Genomic DNA, 18,633 nt, shown 5'->3' on the forward strand with positions numbered 1-18,633 from the left:
AATTATGAATAAAAAAGAAATTGATTAGTCTTACGCACCAAAAACAAGATTTCATTGTAGTTTGTCATATTGAGACAATATATAATGAGAAAAATAGAGCTTTTTTTTTTTTTTTTTTTTTTTTTTCCAAACGAAAAAAAATAGTGCTAGTTATGGTAATGGTATTTTCGAGAGTATATTTTTCTTCAAAAACAAGTTTTACTCACTCTGCAGCATTCTTTTTAGGTTTAAATTAATTTTTTTATCTTGAGAAAAAAGTTTTTGCTTTGTGAACTTGTAGCTTGATATTTTGTTTTTTACCATCAAATTATGAATAAAAAAGAAATTGATTAGTCTGACGCATCAAAATCTAAACCACATAAGAAACTAACAAATTTAAGCCAATGTAGAGCGAATTTTTAGTTTTATAGACATGATTTTCAAGTTTCAAGTAGCAAAATTGGATCAAAATCGAATTTCAAGAGCAAGTAAAGCGAACTTTGAGTTTCAAAGAGTAAAATAGTGATTTTTTAGCAACAAGGAGTAAAGTGAAATTAAAATTGAGTTTCAGGAAGTGTAGCTAAAAGTAAGCCCTACTTTTACTTTTAGGATGTGTGATTTTTTGATCGAAAAACTTCTGGAAAAAAAAAAACACATTGTGCCCTTTATAATGGACATAGATCCTCTATGGATTTTGTCCTGATTTAGAGGCCAGACAATCTGGACATTCAAATTGAATCTAATGATCCATATTAACTCTTCAATCGGCACACCTCGTACAAAACAAGAGCTTCAATTTCTCATTCATACAAACCAAAAGTTTAGATTTTTTTATCCTTGAATTTCAAACGGTAAAATCCCGATAGAATCCAAATTCCATTATAATGACAAGAAAGTCAAATAAAATCAACGTAATTATGTTGTGTGGACAAGTTTTAGGGGAAAAAGGGCTTAGGGTTTTAAGGGTTTCGGATTTGGGCTTAGGGCCTCAACCGATATGGCCCAAGGGTCTTTAGAATTAAATAGGAATAAAAATAAAACAAAACTAAAAAGAAAGGGGCTTGAGCTTAGGCTTGACGGGCTTAAGGTCCGTGTGTTAAACGGCCTGCAGGCCTTTAATTAAAGGGTTTAAAGCTTGGGTCTCAAAAGGGCTTGGGCTTGGGTGAAGGCCCAAGGCCCTGGTTTATTTAACATGGCCTGAAAGGCCTGTTTGGACGGGGAAGACGCCGGAGCTTCCCCAGCTCCGGCCGACTGCACAACCCCACCCTAGACTCCAATCTAGGTGCCAAAATGTAAGTGACAGTGAGGAGAAGAGTTTTTGTACCTTCAAACCGTCGTGAGGTGACCGGAAAAAACCTCGAAAACCACGGGTCCGTTGAGAGGGTTTTGGGTGTCCTGAAGCCCACGGAGTTGACGGGGAGAGAGAGAGAATAACAGCCCTCGATGGTGGTGGCGGGCTTGTCGACGTCGAGGAGGGTGTGTGTATGGGTGTGGATTCACGGGGAAGTGATAGGGAGGTTTAGTGAGAGACTGAAATCTGAGAGAGAGAGAGAGAGAGAGAGTTTGAGAGCGCGTTTACGTAACGGTAATGAAAACACGAAGAATTGAACGAGGAGGAGTTGGAACGAGGAGAAGTCAGAATCGGATTCCTGTTGAAGTTGTTTACTTAAATGTTTTGGAATCGGAATAGAATTTCATAAAGCTGTTTACTACTTCAGCAGAATCAGAATATAAACGAGTATAATTACTAAAATGTCATTGTCCCAAATCAAATATTTTATACACTTTAATGGGTTTGTAAAGGATAGTCTTGGAAATAAAAAAAGTAAGTGAGGACATAAAAAAACAAAAATGTTATTCCGATTGCCCAAACAATCAGGAATCGGATTACCACCTATATCTAGGGAATCCAATTCCACCAATACAAAGAATTGAATTCCAAAATTTGTGTGGGCCCCACTGCTTTTTTGATTCCTAAATATTTAGTAAATACCGTACTATTCCGTAATCATAATTCAATTCTACATTTTCATTTTGATTACGAATACGTAAACACATCTTGAAAGTGAGAGAGGGAGAGAGAGAAGAGAGGTGAGAGAGGGAACTCGGAGAGAACAAAGAGGAGAGAGACCGGGGGACACAAAAATAAGGTGAGCCACGTGAGGTGAGCCCCACGTGGCTCACCAACCAATTCCATAAAACAATTTTTAAAAATGGGAGTGGGGTTTTACAAGATGTATGTTAGTGGAAACTAGCATCCATTGCCTCCGCGATGCGCGATGCTGCGGATTGAAAATGTAGAACTACTTGATGTGTATTTACATGCAAGAGTTGGTAAACAGTCCTATTGAAAACCTCATGAAATTTGCAGATTGTCAACCTACTTTGTCCAACCAGAATAAAAAAAGTTTTTGAACAAATTATCATTTCCAAACCGTCATAAGAGATTACTTGTCATAAGCCTATGTAGAATTTGAAATTCAACCCAAAATAAAATCAGAAGCATCATTAAAACTTTAAAAAGAGAGAAGAGAACCATCTCAACAGCTCCCTTGCCTTTCTACTTCTTCCTTGCTCAGTTAATTGCTCAGTTAATTTTTTTACAGTATTCTGCAACTTTACAATATCCTACATTTACATGTGTCGTTTTAGTTTGTACATTTTTTATCTATTTTAATTCTCAGTTGATGGAAACTTTATTAACACAATAGGGTGAAGAATGCTTTGCTTGAGTTAGAATGCTCGAAAATCGTAGATGCAAAGGAGATCATCATCAAGAACAAATGGACAACCTTGTGAGAGACAATCTAGAGGATAAGTTCCATCCTGGGGTGCTACTGTTGATCGAATGACATAACCAGTCCACAGTTTTCGACTAATTGTATAGAGTTATTGGAGAGACAATTCTTTTGATTTTTTTCGGTACGTTTGGTAAATTTTATGGGATATGTTATCGATGGATTTTTACAAGTTTTTTATTGTGTCATTTCTTAGATGACAAGTGATGATGGTCATCCGAGTTCACAAAAACAATTGATACAAATCGTAAAAGAAGGGTCAATTAAGCTTAAGATTCTTCTTCAAGAAAACACTTATATTCATTTATATTTTTAAAAACTAAAAAAATAAAACGTCGCTAAATTTTCATTGTAGCTTACAAGATGAACGTAACTTGAAAGCGAGACACTTATATGGTAATAATTAACATTCTTTCACGATCAAGATAATAATTTAGATATATACGTCATTTGAGGTCTCAATAATGATATTCTTTGTATTGTAGATATATAAGTCCTTTTTATTATGTTCTGCATATCAAGCCCTTTTTGGATTGGGTAATTATATGTTGCCAATGGATTTTAACAATTTTTTTGTGTTATTTCAGATCATTCGTAATTGTGTTACTATCTTCAGTTGGACTAATTTATTGGAGAGACAATTCTTCTAATTTATTTTCGATACGTTTGGTAAATTTAATGGGATATGTTATCGATGGATTTTAACAATTTTTTATTAGGTCATTTTCTTAGATGCCAAGTGATGATGCTCACCCACACCATTTACCTATTGGCTGTTAAGTCACACCTCCAGTATTTAGTAGGCTAATTTTATAGGGTTTCTGTGAGATCGAGAAAAGCATGAGCTTCACCAAAATGGATAGCAAGGCGCCCATCTCTGGCGGCCGGTTCATTCTCCCTCAGTCCACCTCAACATGCATCGACAAATTCGACACCACTCTCTCTTCCATCAAGAATCGTGATGGCTAGGCATTGTTTCCACTAACAATGAAGTAGATAAGCGATTAGTTTGTCTCACGATATGATAAATTAGAACTTGTCGGATAAGTTCTAATTTATTCCTCGCACCTACACCAGCACATGCAGGAACGATATGAGTGTCATCATCCAACTTTCACGGAATTAGTAATTGATAAAATTGGCTTGATTAAACATGTCATCGCCTGCACCTTCATCATATATCTCGTAGTCTTCCCCAACTTCATTGTTATCCACCAATTGGTGTTTAAACATGTCCAAGTGGTGAAACGTTTGAAATCGTCTCCTAGTATAGGAAAAACTTAGAGAAAGTTGTTTTAATTTTTTCTGGGTGTTTGGTAAAATTAATGGCATACACTATCGATGAGTTTCAACAATTATTTATTGGGGCATTACATTTGTGGTTATTATATTATAAAATAAATGATTAAACTAATACAAATTTAATAAAAAGCATTTAATATCATTAAATCCGGACCGTTTACCTTTTTCTTGGACAAAAAGAGACCGTTCACTGGGCTTGATTGAACAAACGGGAACCGGTCAATAACCCAACAGGGTCCTCTTCGAATCTTTTTGGTGAGGGTCTTAAGGATCCATAAATCATGTCTGTTCATCGTATATTATGCAATTAATTTTTGTCAAGTATTGTTTGTATTTAAATTTAAATAAAAATATTTAAAATGATTTCTAACCGCACGATGTACGATGAACGGATACGATTCACAGATCTCTAGGATCCTCACAAAGAGGATCCGGATTCGTCAACAACAACATTAATTACAATGATGATTAAACCAATAAAAAATTAATAAACAACTATTAATAATTAATTTTGAAGTTGCTGTCAAATTTGACAACAACCCTCTTACTGTTAATCCATGTCATCGCCACATTTCGATTGGAGAACATTAGTGTGATCTTTTTTTTTTATTGTTATAGCTTATGTGGACATTTTGACATCTCCTTTGGAGATGTTCCAATATGATCAAATTTAACGGTAAAAAAAATAAAAAAAATCTAACGGTCCAAATTTAAATCCAACGACTAAAGTAATTAGAAAAAAATTATTTTATGTGTTTTATATTCTTTCATGTGTTCCATGAGTTTCATGGTGTCAGTTTAGTGATTTCAATATTTATCGGAATCTAAATATTTTTAAGCCAAAATGCTCATAAAACTAAATTAGGATAGTCTACATAAATTTTTTTTTTTTTTTTAAGTTACTTTAAGAACAAATTATCCTAAATTCATTCTTTAACAATCTTGGACTAAAAATTTAACCCAAAATGATTAGAGGAGAAAAATCGTTTTTGGGTTAAAACCTAAATTTTTTAGGTTAAAAATTTTAGATTTTAACCGAAGGGTTTCAAGATGATCTTATAAATGTTATAAATCAAAACTCCAATTGTGGTATGTTTAAAACCTAAATGTACCATGGACGTACTAAATATTGTGATATGTTTAAAACCTAAATGTACTACAAACTAATATTATTGTGTCAAAAACTAATTCTACCCAAAGTAACAAAAAAAAAAAAAAATCAAAGACCAAAAAGTGAAGAACATCCTGAAGACTCATTTTGGAAAAAAAAAAATATTTAACTTTTGAATAAAAAACAAAAAATTTATATTACAAAAAAGGATAATTAACAAGTAGTAACTGATATCTCATTAAAATAGGAATAAATTCCTAGACCCGACAGTTTCTGACACGACACGATGACAAAATACGAAAATAACGGGTTTCGGGTCAACACGATAACTAACGGGTTATTATCGGGTGACCCATTAAGAACCCGTTAATAACAGGTTGTTAACGGGTATACACGCAGGTAACACGTGGGTAACCCGTTTCGACCCGTTAAGAAAAAAATTATTTTAATAATTTTAAAGTTTAATTACTAAAAGGTTTATTATAAAATACAATAGGCATATTAATATATACAGTATATTCTATATTAAATATATAGTTTTGTATTATTATTCTATATAAGTTAAAAAAAAAAGTTTTAATTATTATTATTTTTTTATTATGAGAGTTCCTTATTATCATTACTAGGATAAATTTTACTTAACATGTTGTTGTCCAAAATTAAAATAAACTAGTATAGTATTTGTATGGGCAAGAACTAAGAAGACATACATGCAAGTATGAAAAATGTAAAAGAATATATAAACACCTGTGATTCATCATTATTCCTCCACAAGTAGATAATGGTTACACTCCAAACCCTCATGAATAATGTTTTTTATTTGAGGGCAAAATTAATAAAATTAATAATAATTATTGAAGAAGGTTAAAAAACGTAAAAAAAAAAAATACAATCACTCATAGTGACAAGCTTTACAACTTTCATGAAGGAGTCAGCTTCGAAATCCAACGCTATAATCCGTAAACCTTAAATTTATATTTAACCGTCGATTGCCATTTACGCTTTATTCTTCTTACTGAATTTATTTTTTTAAATTTTCTTTTTTGAAAACATGATCATATGGCGGATGTAAGAAGATGAACAGTTCAGATCTTTGATATCACGTTGCAATATTTACAGTTAACTGAAATATGAGTCGATGTCATATAGTTTGTAGAAATTTTATAAAAATCAAGCAATATTTTCACTAACCGTAAACCTTTGAACATAATATCAACGATCCAAACCATTCATCTTCCTGCATCCTCTAATAGATCATGTTTTCAGAAAAGAAAATCCGAAAAAACAAAATTTGATGAGAAAAATGAAGCGTCAATGCAAACAACAATCAATGGTAAAATTTTGATTTATGATTTATACGATTATAGTGGTGAATTTTGAAGTTAAGCTCTTCACAAAAGTTGTAAAGCTTGTCATTACGAGCTTTTATATATTTTTTCTATATTTTTTACACTTCTACATTAATTAAAAAACTATTAAAGAAAATGTGCAAGGTTCCAATGTTCTAATGTTCCAATGTCCTTAGTTTTGCAAATCTTTTGAACATTTGATATTTTGTAATGTTCTAATGTTTTATATTTATTTATTATGCTCTTATTTTGGGTATGTAAATATATACTTAAAAGAAAAATGCATTTTTATGTTTTGGATGTGATAATATGGTATGTATATACTTATTTAGTATTATGTTTTTCATTTGATTATTTATTGGTTTAAATATATTTTCCTTAATGGATAACGGGTCGGGTCAAATTACTTGTTAATATTATCGGGTCGATTTCGGGTCGGGTCATTTTACCTGTTTATTTTAACGCGTGTTACACGACATGACCCGTTAAGATATCGAGTATGACACGAAAACGACATGAATACGGAAAACACGACACAAGTGCCAGATCAAATTCCTCCAACAACTAAAGAGACAAATTTAAAAATAAATATATGACATTTTGGTTTAAAAAAGCATAAATGACACGTAAGTAAATAACATTTGAAAATGCTAAGATCAGCTCTAAAGGATATATCAAATCTTACGTAGAATGTCATGCAATAAAAAATTTGAAGGTATAATTAAACTCCAATCGATGTGTCAATCTATCCATGACATCCTACGTGGATTGACATATGAGTTTTTTGGTGTCAAATTTGACATTGAAAAAGATGATGTCAATTAATTCTTTAATTATTTTGTAGTGTGTATTTCATTGATGCACTAATTATAAATCATGAAAAATAATTTTAGTTATTTTTTTTGTAAATTTGACATCGCTACATTAGTAATCAAATTAACTTTTGACGTTTATTTTTTGATATTTTTATTAGAGATGCTTTAACGTGGCTATCAAAGCGTCTTAATCAAATTCGGAAAAAGAAAGAAAAACAAATATTTAGTAAAAAAATTGTTGAAAAAGAGACGGGGATTCTAATTTCTTTTGTTTTTTTGTTTGAAAATTTACACAACAAAGAAGAAAAGAAAGAAGATGGAGTACAACAGTAATCAACCTTGGTCCGAGTGAAAGTCTTTACGATGGGTAAACCAGCTTTAAAAATACTAATTAAAATCCAAAACTTCGATTCCCATTAACGCACACGACACACCACCTCTCTCTCCCTCTCCCTTCTTGTTCTCTCCTCTGCCTTCCGATCTACTCCAGCTGTATATTGGTTGAGTACCCACCGCCAACTCCCTGCGCCGACATTATCTTCAATCACTTCTCCATCTACATCTCTGTATTCTGTGAACGACGATCCAGCGAGCGAGCGTGGCTGCTTTCCCAACTCACTCCGAGTCCCGGCCGAGTCAAAAATCGGCCTCTCTTTTGGGGGCTATTTTGCACTTTTGCGACAGTAATGATACAGTCGAAGCGTGTGAGCGGAGAAGAAGAAGGAGGTTGCTAGGGTTTTTGAATTTTGGGGGTTTTCTTGGCCATGGCGACCGAGGGTCAGAGCCCCCCGATGAGCTGGAGAGACTCGTACAAGGGGATGTCCTCTGACAACATCAAGGGTTTGATTCTTGCTTTGTCTTCAAGTTTGTTTATCGGTGCTAGTTTCATTGTGAAGAAGAAGGGATTGAAAAAGGCTGGAGCTTCTGGCATCAGAGCAGGTTCATAATTCTAAATGCTTATCTGGGTTCTTCACTTTTGATCATTCTGATGTGAGATTCTTGTCAATGGAGCAATTGGGTTTTTGAGTATATTTTCAAATTGTTGCAATTTTCAAAATTTACTGCGAATTTAGCGAAAATGGAATGTGGGCTAGAATGTGAATCAGTCCAGATTGGTGGGCAAAGCTGTTCTATTTAGTTGATTGAAGTTATTGACTCTAAGTTCTTGCTGATATGTTCTGTTTTGTTTTTAAAACCCCAATTTCACTCAATATTAATTGGGCAGCTCTGTAAACTTAAATCTCACTTTGTCAAGATATGATGCGATTCATGTGTCTGTAAGTGTGCATTCATTTCTAACCGTATGCAGGATTTGATAATATTGAATAATTGGATCTGATTCTAGACTTTGTTGTTTTAACTTTCTATCTCTTTCATGTAACGCGGAAATGGAAATGGGATGTATGAAGATTGGTTCATAAAGTTGTTGATTTTAGAGATTTTTCTTCAGTTGTAAATTGCTTTTGTTTGACTTATTAGTGCAGTTCTGACTTACAGAATATTACTCCGTGTGAAAAAAAAAATAAATAAAAACTTAATTTAAACCTAGTCCTAAGTATCAGTTGACATTAACCGCATGTCACTGCAAATGTTTTTTGCCAATGTATGATTGTCATATGTTAACTTATATTAGCTGCCACACGCATGGTGTGTTTGAGGCACCTGAGATGAAAGAAGCTCAGAAGTGAAAGATTCTACATTCAAGGGATAAGTTTGTGAAGTTTCTTATGTTTTTTATTTCAATCAGTGACTATTTTAGATTTCTTTATTTTCCATATGGCATTGATGTCCGTCCAAAGAGTTTCTCATTTCTGTGTCATTATTGGTCCTCTAGACTTCCTTTGCAAGGTTTCTTATAGTTCCATCTATCAGTGTTGCATCTTGTCTTTCATAATAATTGATAGTTCTTATTACCAGTTGTAATAAATTCATGTTTCTCAAGAAAAGATGGCTTTCTTTCCAAGGTTGAAAACCCTGACATAGATGCATTATATCAAGGCAGCTATTTATTTGTGGGTTTGGTTTCTTATTTGAAATTTACATTTTATGCATTGATTTTGTTTTGCCAGATTAAGTATCATTTGAAATTAAATCATTCTGGTTTTACATTTTTTGTGTTACACATCTATGATTCAGTTGATTTGAATTGAAAATTTTAGATATCTTTCATCCTGAAACCATTGACCAAATCAAGTATTGCAGTATGGTCTCTAAGTGATTGGTAGCTGTTTGATCTTGTGTAGAAGAATGTAATGATAGAACATTGTCTGGATATTTGACTCTTTTAATTCAAGTCCAGTGATCATTAGTTTATGGGTTTTTCTTCTATTTATGGCATGTTACTGATCATCTAATATTTTTCTTGTTAACTTATGTGGTATTTTAATAAATCACCTTACTTTGTCATAAAAAAACCAGTATCTGAACAACATGTAGACAGCACTTGGTTTTGGAATACGCTAGATAATTTCAGCTTTTCTTTCATGCCTATGCTTCTTTTCTATTCTTTTGTGCTTTATATGTTTCTGTATTCCGTTCAGTGGATAATTGCTATTGAATCATTTTATATGTTTGACAGGAGTCGGAGGATATTCTTACCTATATGAGCCACTTTGGTGGGTAGGCATGATAACGAGTGAGTTATATATTTCTCTTTTTCAGTTATGTGATCAATGAAAATCAATTATTTGTTTCTCTGGCAGACTATTCTTTCTATTTATGTTACTGAAAGTGGTTATTTTGAATAGTATAGGAAAACAAATGACATTTTCTGACCTGTGTGTACACTGAACATACAAACATATGGATCCTAGTGGACAAATGTTTGATACAGTAAAACTGGTACACTTGTAGACAAGCTTCAAACTTCAGGGAAAGAATGGGTGTTAGGGAAAATTTACTTTACAAGATCGAAATTAAGGGAAAGCCTTTTGCACCGTTAGACATGAATAAGTTGGCATACGTGTCATTGAAAATTACTTCACGATGTATAACTCTGAGGATACTTCTATTTTTGGCTAACCTTGGTGAGCGAAATTCAAGCATTTCAGAGAGCCTTGAAAGTAAGATCATTGCTTACTCATCAGAAACAACAGACTAAAGATGGATGCAAATTGTAGACTAATGTCTGCGGTCTACTCATTAACCTCATGTGATAAGAATCCCTTCAAAGCTTCAGGGTGACTTAGCATGGTTTTCCATTGTCTTGTTGCAATAAAGTTGTTTCTTTCTCAGAAAAAGTAAATAGGAATGACGATCGTTCTCTGGTATCTACATGCTAATTTATAGCTGATCATAGAAACAAGCATTTTATAGTCTAAGGAACCAAATAGTTATTTATGTGTCTTATAGTCATGACCTTATTTTTGAAAAGGAAGATTCTGACAGAATTGCCATTTTGACAGTGATTGTTGGGGAAATTGCTAATTTTGCGGCTTATGCCTTTGCGCCAGCTATACTAGTAACTCCTCTTGGTGCTCTCAGCATAATTATCAGGCATGATACAAATTCACACATCCATATGGTTGCTTCTTATTGTTTAGTGCTGATTGTAATATTGTCTTGCAGTGCTGTACTTGCGCATATTATTTTACGTGAGAGGCTACATATTTTTGGGGTTCTTGGTTGTGCTCTGTGTGTTGTGGGTTCTACAACAATTGTTTTACATGCTCCTCAAGAACGTATGATTGAATCTGTTACAGAAGTTTGGGATCTTGCCATGGAACCAGGTAATTGGTTCATTTTCTCCATTTAATTGTTCTTTTATTGTATTTTATTCTAATCTCATGTTTTATTCTATGGTTTACACTCCTTTGGCTACATTACGAGGAAAAAGGATAATTTTCGATAATCATACTGGTTTGTTGTAGGTTTTCTCTTGTATGCAGCTTTGGTCATAACTGCTGTGTTTATACTTATATTCCACTTTATCCCGCAATATGGCCAGACACACATAATGGTCTACATTGGAGTTTGTTCCCTTGTTGGCTCGTTATCGGTATGTATTGCTTTATACTTTCATTAATTTGAAATCTGCTTGCCCTATCTATGTGATGTTGTCTTCTTTTCAAGTGTGTTTCTGAAGGTGTCCTTTGACAGGTCATGAGTGTTAAAGCACTTGGAATTGCTTTGAAGTTGACATTATCGGGCATGAATCAACTAGTTTATCCCCAGACTTGGGTCTTCACTCTAGTTGTCATTTCTTGTGTGCTTACCCAAATGAATTATTTGAATAAGGTAAGTACTAGTCGTTTTTCTGTCCTTGCGTCATTCTTTATTTTATTTTTTCGTTTGTTATTATTTTGATCTTCCAAATAAACACTTGGACTTGCTTTGAAGTTGATATTGTCGAGCAAAAACCAAGTAGTTTATTCCTAAACTCAGGTCTACACTTTAGTTATCATTACTTTTGTGCTTACCCAAATAAATTAGTTATAATTACTATCACTTCTTTGGCCAAACTCAAGTCTTAGTCTTACAAAAATGCTTTTAGTTGACTCTTTTTCCTCTCACCTAATAAAAATTTTAGGACAGAAAATTGGAAGAGAAAAAAACTTAGTGATAATGCCAACAATCTTAAAAGGAACTAATGATTGTATTGAGGAAGGCCTGAGATTAAGAAAAAGTCCAATCATGAATTTTGTCCCTTTCTTGGTTCTTCCGCATGTGCATTCATTTATGTTCAAAGCCAGCATAGAGATGCAGTATGTCCCAGATTTTCACCTACGATATGCGGATATACTTTATTGTGACAAAACTGCAATAGTTCACATTGTGTGGTTGTGGGTATTGTTTTCTTTGTAAGCAAGTGATTTTGTAATTTCATACTCAACAAGTATTACTCCTTGATATCTGTTCCGTTTCTTTTGGATAGGAACCTGATGTTTCAATCCAACATTACAAAATGAATTCACAGAATTGGTAAAATGACCAGCAAACTAGATAACTATCATAGATGGTAGGTAACCCAGCCCAAAAAAATTATACAAGAATGTAGGTATACCAAGAGAATAATAATTCGAACATTGGTTGGAGGAGAAACTGGATGTTGGACTCTAAATTGCACGTAGGCCAGTAAAATTTTGGTGTTGATCATTTGACGTCTCCATTTAAGATGCCCGTAAATCTTTGGTAAAGCGGATGATCATTCCTTTTACCCATTATAGAAGCTAGTTAACTCATTTAATAAAGAGTTCTTAGGTTTTCACCTGTTATATATTTCCTTCTTCTGAAATTGTAGTCACCGTCTGTTTCCTTAGTTTTTCTTTTTAAAAGGCTGGAATCTTTTTTACATGATTGCTTGATTGTTATTGTTTTCTAATTGTTCTAATTGTTATTTTGATAAGTGTTTTCCTTCCATCGCAGGCACTTGATACTTTCAACACAGCTGTGGTATCTCCTATATACTATGTTATGTTCACATCACTAACTATTCTGGCTAGCATTATCATGTTTAAGGTATGTTCTTCTTCACAGTTTGTATTGGTATGTTGCGTCGTCATAGTTTTCTGATTATTTTGATTTAGAATCTGTCTGTCTATGAAACACTTCAGTTACATAGAGGTGTCCATTGCTGCTGTCCTCTCTATAATTTAAATTATAAGCTAGCACCTAAGTCTTTTTTTAATCTGTGTGCGTGCTAAAGTCAGATTACACAGATAAATAATGGTCCATTTAATAATTGTCTTAGTTCTCAATTTTTAAAATTTATGTATTCTAATTGTTTACTTTCTCACGTATTTCGGCTTCTTCAGTTTCCAATTCTCTCCCCCAATCTCTTAAATGAAAACAAAAACCTTATCAAATGAGCCCAAGTGGTTTCTGTGTTTTTGTCTCTAATAATCCGGTTCTCTTTTTCTTTCACCTGAGGTGCAATATTTCACACCGGTAAATTTCCATTTGCAACTTATCATGGTGTCTTATTGTGCTTTCAGGATTGGGACAGACAGAGTCCAACTCAGGTTGTGACAGAAATGTGTGGGTTTGTGACCATCCTTGGAGGAACTTTTCTTCTTCACAGAACAAAGGATATGGTTGATGGTATGCTTCCTTAAATATTTTTATCAGTGACAGATTATCGTCAATCTTAGATTGTTAACAACGGACCTGTGGTTGGGTGTCTGGTATTTGTCTGCCTGGTTTTTGGACTGCATGAAAACAATTAAATTCTTTTTATGATTCTGAACCTTGGATGGGTTATTTTATCAAATTGTACAGGTTTGCCAACATCAATGTCCTCCGTGCGACTATCTAAGCATGCAGATGAAGATGGAATCGATGGTTCTGAAGGCATCCCTCTCAGATGGCAAGATAACTCTTTATAGCTCACATCTGCCGTCCCACAAGCTTGGTTGCTTATTTTCCGGGACCTTGCTAAGTGAAACTGTATTTAATGGAGCATCGTATCTGGGCCACCTATCGAATCATATATTTTTGGATGGTTTCAGAGATTGGTAAGAGTTTCCTCCTTTTTTGTTTCTCAGATTGGCTTTACAGTTACAGCCCACTTGAGAAAGACATTCGCCGATTGTAATTTTTGCGCAAATTGGTTTTGCAGTATATCCTGGCTAACATTTGTCATTCAATGAATTTCTAAAGAAAGGCACAACCCCCTTTTCTTCTTGAACTTTGTGTTTATTGTCTTTGTGCTACTTGTTACTGCGTCCCATTAGATGTTGGATATCCTGGATGATAACCGTGTTCGCGGTTGTGTAGTGCCTTTTTTGGGTTCAGAGGTCACTGCGTGAACCCTTTTGTTTTGGTTGGTTGAAATCGCGTGATCTTGCTCGGACAGCTCTTGTTTTAGAACTTGATCACTGACCAAAGAAAAAGACGGACAAAAAGCCATGGTTGACCTCCTGAGATACGTTGCACCATCTCAAGGGGTCAACCATGGCTTTTTCTTTGAGGGGGTTCATTTTAAAGCTTCTGAAACACCCGTTGCAAGCACGGCCTGAAACCAGGCAGAAATGTAATGCTTCCGAAATGAATTTGTAATGGGCATAGGATCCTCTCCGGATTCTCTTTGTGGGGATCCGGAGGATCAATCAATTATGTCTGTTCATCGTATATCGTGCAGTCAGTTTTCGTTAGGTATTATTTATATTCAATTTAAAATTTAAAATTTAAAATTTAAAATGATTTCTAACCGTACGATTTACGATAAATGGACACGATTGATTGATTTTCAAATCCCCACAAAGAGAGAAAGAGGATCTGGAGAGGATCCTTGTCCTCTGTAATGGTATTGCTAAACGAAAACTTTCTGAGAAAAAGTGGAACACGGGAAATGAAAATACCGAGTTGCATGTCGTAGACAACTCCAACTTGCGACCTGCTTTTCGTGCATTAAGGTTTTGGGGTTGGATGTGAACTTATTAGGGTTTACTTTGTACGCCTAAACCCTAGAATTGCCTTCTCACGCACCAGTTTTTTTCAAAAAAGCACATCTACCAAACGCCCTAGCAACTCAAAACCTTTAGAAAAAGCAGATGCAGATTTAAATGAGCAACCCAAAGGAGTACTAAATCACATACAAACAAATCCACATTTTGACACAAGTAAAAAAGTTGGTCCATGACAAATCATTAGGAGAAGTGAAAACGTCGTTTTTGCATTCTTTTCGTGATGTGGCAAACCAAAACCACAAGTGTTCATGTCAATCGGTAACCTGTGGTCGCTTGAAACCGCAGAATTCCGAGTATAATTCATGATGTAAAAGTATACCATGTATAGTGTGTATGCACATTGGTAGTCCTGTATCAAGACTTGTCAATCCACATCATATGCATGCGTATAAAACTACATGCACATTACTATTTCTGAATCAAGACATCAACATAGAACATTTCTAGCATTGTTTATCAGGTAACATTGTTGTGTAAATCATTTTGCTTTCCCTCTCCCACCTTTTATTGCAGTTAATGTACCGTAAGCTTTAGCATCTTGTTGTCAGTCATACCCACATCAAGCATTTGGCCTCAGCGGTATCTTCCTGGAAGATGAAGATGATGCAGGGAGAGCTACACTTGATCAATTTGGGTGTGAATTTGACGGTGGTTGTTACTTGGGCTTTTGCTTCAAAAGACCAGAGACTGAAGCACAGTGTGTTGAGTTGTAAGTGCATTTCTCGCAGCACGCCTGCAGCTGTTCAATGACTTTCCAGCACCTGCCAAGTACAAGCACTAGTTACAAGGTAATCATTAACATATATAAAAGAACATAGTGCATTAGAAGCATCATAAATGCATAACATTCGACGTTACACTAGCACATCCCATGTTCCAGAATGCAACTGCTACGAGGACAGCTTACATACTCCAAATGTGGAAAGTTCAGCTTGATAACCGGGAGGCCTTAAAACCATGTACTCTTCTGTGTCGGTTCGACACTGAAATAGTGACAGGTGTTGCATCAATTACAGAACTTTTGGCTATAAACAACCAGAGGTGTTCGCTTTTATGGATAAGGCATATAGGAGGAAATATGTATGAAGAACAAAAAAGGACAGCTGGAAGAGAATGCTCTGAGTAAGGTCATAACTAGTGAATGTGACCTCAGATTATGCATCGGACCACACCCAGTTCCCATGACAGCAATTCAAAAGTGGATTCAATATACCGGTCAGGTTCATCACCTAGCTATGCACATCATCATTCAAATTTATAGTAACATGCCAAGCCTCTGATAACAAAAGTACAAGTGAAGGCTTGATCGGGAACTGGTAAATAAGCACCAGAAGCAATTCATTGAAAAATCCACAAACTGAAAATAACATTCAACCTCCTTGATCATCATTCACAGTTTCACTTCAAAAGAAGTAGATATAACTGGCAAGTCTTTGAAACTAATCAAAAGAAGTGGATGTAATTTGTGCCAAGTAGAGACACAAAATGGAATCATGGTAATCGATTTTAATACAAAGAATGGTTTTGTAAGGAGAGAAATAAAGACAGAGACGAATAATATACCTCCAATGCAACTGTTTCTAAAACCACCTAAGATAGCTGAAAGTGTTAAGATCTTTTTTCATTACCTGTGTTTAAAAAGAAAAAAAAAAGACGGCAATTTCTGTTTTCGGTCATGTTTCCTTGTTTAACGAATCTCATATGTGTAAGCTAATGGAACACCAAAATGTGAAGCTAAGAGACGGACGCAACTCCTTGACTGTCATCCACAGTTGAACCTCAAAAGATTAATTCGCGACTTATAGTTTGATTTTAAATATAAAGAATGATTTTATGTGGAGAAAAATACAGAGACAAATATTATACCTCTTTAGCCACTGTTTCTAAGACGACCTAATATAGAGACAAATCAATTTCCTTTAATTAGTTTTGTGACACAAAAAGATGGAAACTTCTGTTTTCGGTCATATTTCCTTGTTTCAAGAACCTAATGCAAACAATCTCATATCCATAAGCTAAGGAAACAAACAAAATGTGAAGTTAAGATAGAACTCCTAGTCACTTACAATTCCCCCTCGCCGGAGATCACAGATTTACCTTCATGGTGCTAAAAGAACGTATTGTCAAGAAAACCGCTTGTGGAAACCATTAGGGTGCATTTTTAGGGAGGATTAGCTTGGGTAGCACAACTCACTAGATCAAGGCATACTGAAGGAAAAAATGGATCATAACTTCCAAATTTGTCCAAGTTAATCAGGAAGGAAAGTTATCCCTTCTAATCCTACCTAAAGTTATCCCTTCTAATCCTACCTTTTTGTGGGCATTCGAACGGACAACTTTCCTTCATGAGTAACCCATCCTCTACCTTCAACTTGGATATGCCTTGAATCTAGCAATTACCCCATACAACCCAATCACCCCAATCACCCCAAACAAACACACCCTTACCGTCTTATATATTTTTTGAAAAGCGCCGGATTATATATTTTTTGAAAAGCTCAGGGAAGAGTAAAGCAAGCAGCCAATCACCAGCCAGAAATCAAATCACAGTGGATTTTATATAAATTACAATACGATGGAGAAATAAACAAAAATTGTTCTTGAATGGAAAGATATTCGATTCGACCCATGAATTTTAAAGCTTCACTCTTGGGAAAGAGAATGGAGACGGTAGAAATGTCCCTCTATTTTCTCGGCAACCAAACAATATTTTCTCGGAAACCAAACAAGTGATACATAATAATAAAGAGGTGAGGAGGAAAGGGAGGATGGACGGACGGACGTACTTTTGAGGAAGGAAGTTGTTCTTGGAGAGGCATGCTTGAATGTTGCAGGCTTCTTTCTTGCACGGCTCTTTGCTTTCTTGCCGCGCCATCTCTCTCTTTCTCTCTCTTTAAAGCATTCGATCGTCGGAAATGGCAGCTCCTCCGGTTTCTAATATTTATAGAAGTCTCAGCGACCGACCGACCGACCTTCCCAGGTGTGCCGCTTCTGTCATGGACCGGCTTATTCGTTTTCTTTGGGAACACTCGGTCGGACTCGAATCGATTCGATTTTGGGGATTTTTTTGGGATTTTAACCAAAAAAAACTCTGTTACAGTTAATTTTAACGAAAAATTATATTTTTACATTAAAAAATAATATGATACTATTCATTTTATACTTTATTTTGTCCTTATCGTTAAAACTCAAAGTTTTCAATCACCTATTATTAGTTTTTTTTTTTTTTTTCTTTTCACAATCCTCTTCGAATCCTTTTGGTAAGGATTCTAGAGATCTGTAAATCATGTCTGTTTATCATATATTATGAGGTTAGATACTGTTTGTGTTGAATTTTAAATAAAAATATTTAAAATGATTTATGACCGTTTGATGTATGATGAGTGGACACGATTCACAGATTCCCGAAATCCTTACAAAGAGAATCAAACGAGGATACGGATTCTTTTTTATGACTCTACTTCCACAGAATTTCTAACTTTACCTCCTATATTACGTCTCACTTTACTTTTTATATTATTTATATCCCAAATTACTTCATTATATCAGCTGGGTTGAGAGATATATTTGTTTCGTTAATGTGACAAGAACTCTTTGGTCTTTTTAGCGTTTAATAATTTTGAGAAGTTGAGCCAATTGGAGTTGTGATAGAGGGAGTTTACAGTAATTTTAGCAGCTGTTGGCTTTGGTGTGTTTTTCTTGCCAATGTGATTTTTGCTATTTTAAAGTTCCAAATATGAAAAAGAGCTAAAAAACCAAAGAGTCTTTGCTGCATCAGCAAATCTAAAACTAAAGTATCCTCCTTCGATCGATTTCACGAATGAAATGAGTATATGAGATAAGGTAAGATATAACAACGCGTAGAAGTAAAGT

The 18,633-nt window shown here is 34.7% G+C and overlaps 2 protein-coding genes across 2 annotated transcripts; one reads left to right on the forward strand and one right to left on the reverse strand.

The window, feature by feature from the left end:
- The first annotated feature begins 7,605 nt into the window (after positions 1–7,605).
- Positions 7,606–13,979, forward strand: LOC137712833 (putative magnesium transporter NIPA4). Its single transcript, XM_068452007.2, has 9 exons — positions 7,606–8,293; positions 9,933–9,989; positions 10,759–10,849; positions 10,922–11,082; positions 11,224–11,351; positions 11,453–11,590; positions 12,719–12,811; positions 13,288–13,393; positions 13,571–13,979. Exons 1-9 carry the CDS (start codon positions 8,119–8,121, stop codon positions 13,675–13,677), a joined length of 1,056 nt encoding a protein of 351 aa, XP_068308108.2. The 5' UTR covers positions 7,606–8,118; the 3' UTR covers positions 13,678–13,979.
- A 1,026-nt stretch (positions 13,980–15,005) lies between these two features.
- LOC137715289 (uncharacterized) lies at positions 15,006–17,814 on the reverse strand. The gene is made up of 2 exons (XM_068454564.2): positions 17,547–17,814; positions 15,006–15,521 (listed from the first exon to the last, which is right to left on the reverse strand). Exons 1-2 carry the CDS (start codon positions 17,633–17,635, stop codon positions 15,416–15,418), a joined length of 195 nt encoding a protein of 64 aa, XP_068310665.2. The 5' UTR covers positions 17,636–17,814; the 3' UTR covers positions 15,006–15,415.
- Positions 17,815–18,633: the final 819 nt, after the last annotated feature.

Source organism: Pyrus communis, chromosome 15 (genome assembly GCF_041283825.1).
Source record: "Pyrus communis isolate YQ-2024b chromosome 15, ASM4128382v1, whole genome shotgun sequence".
NCBI classification, from domain to species: domain Eukaryota; kingdom Viridiplantae; phylum Streptophyta; class Magnoliopsida; order Rosales; family Rosaceae; genus Pyrus; species Pyrus communis.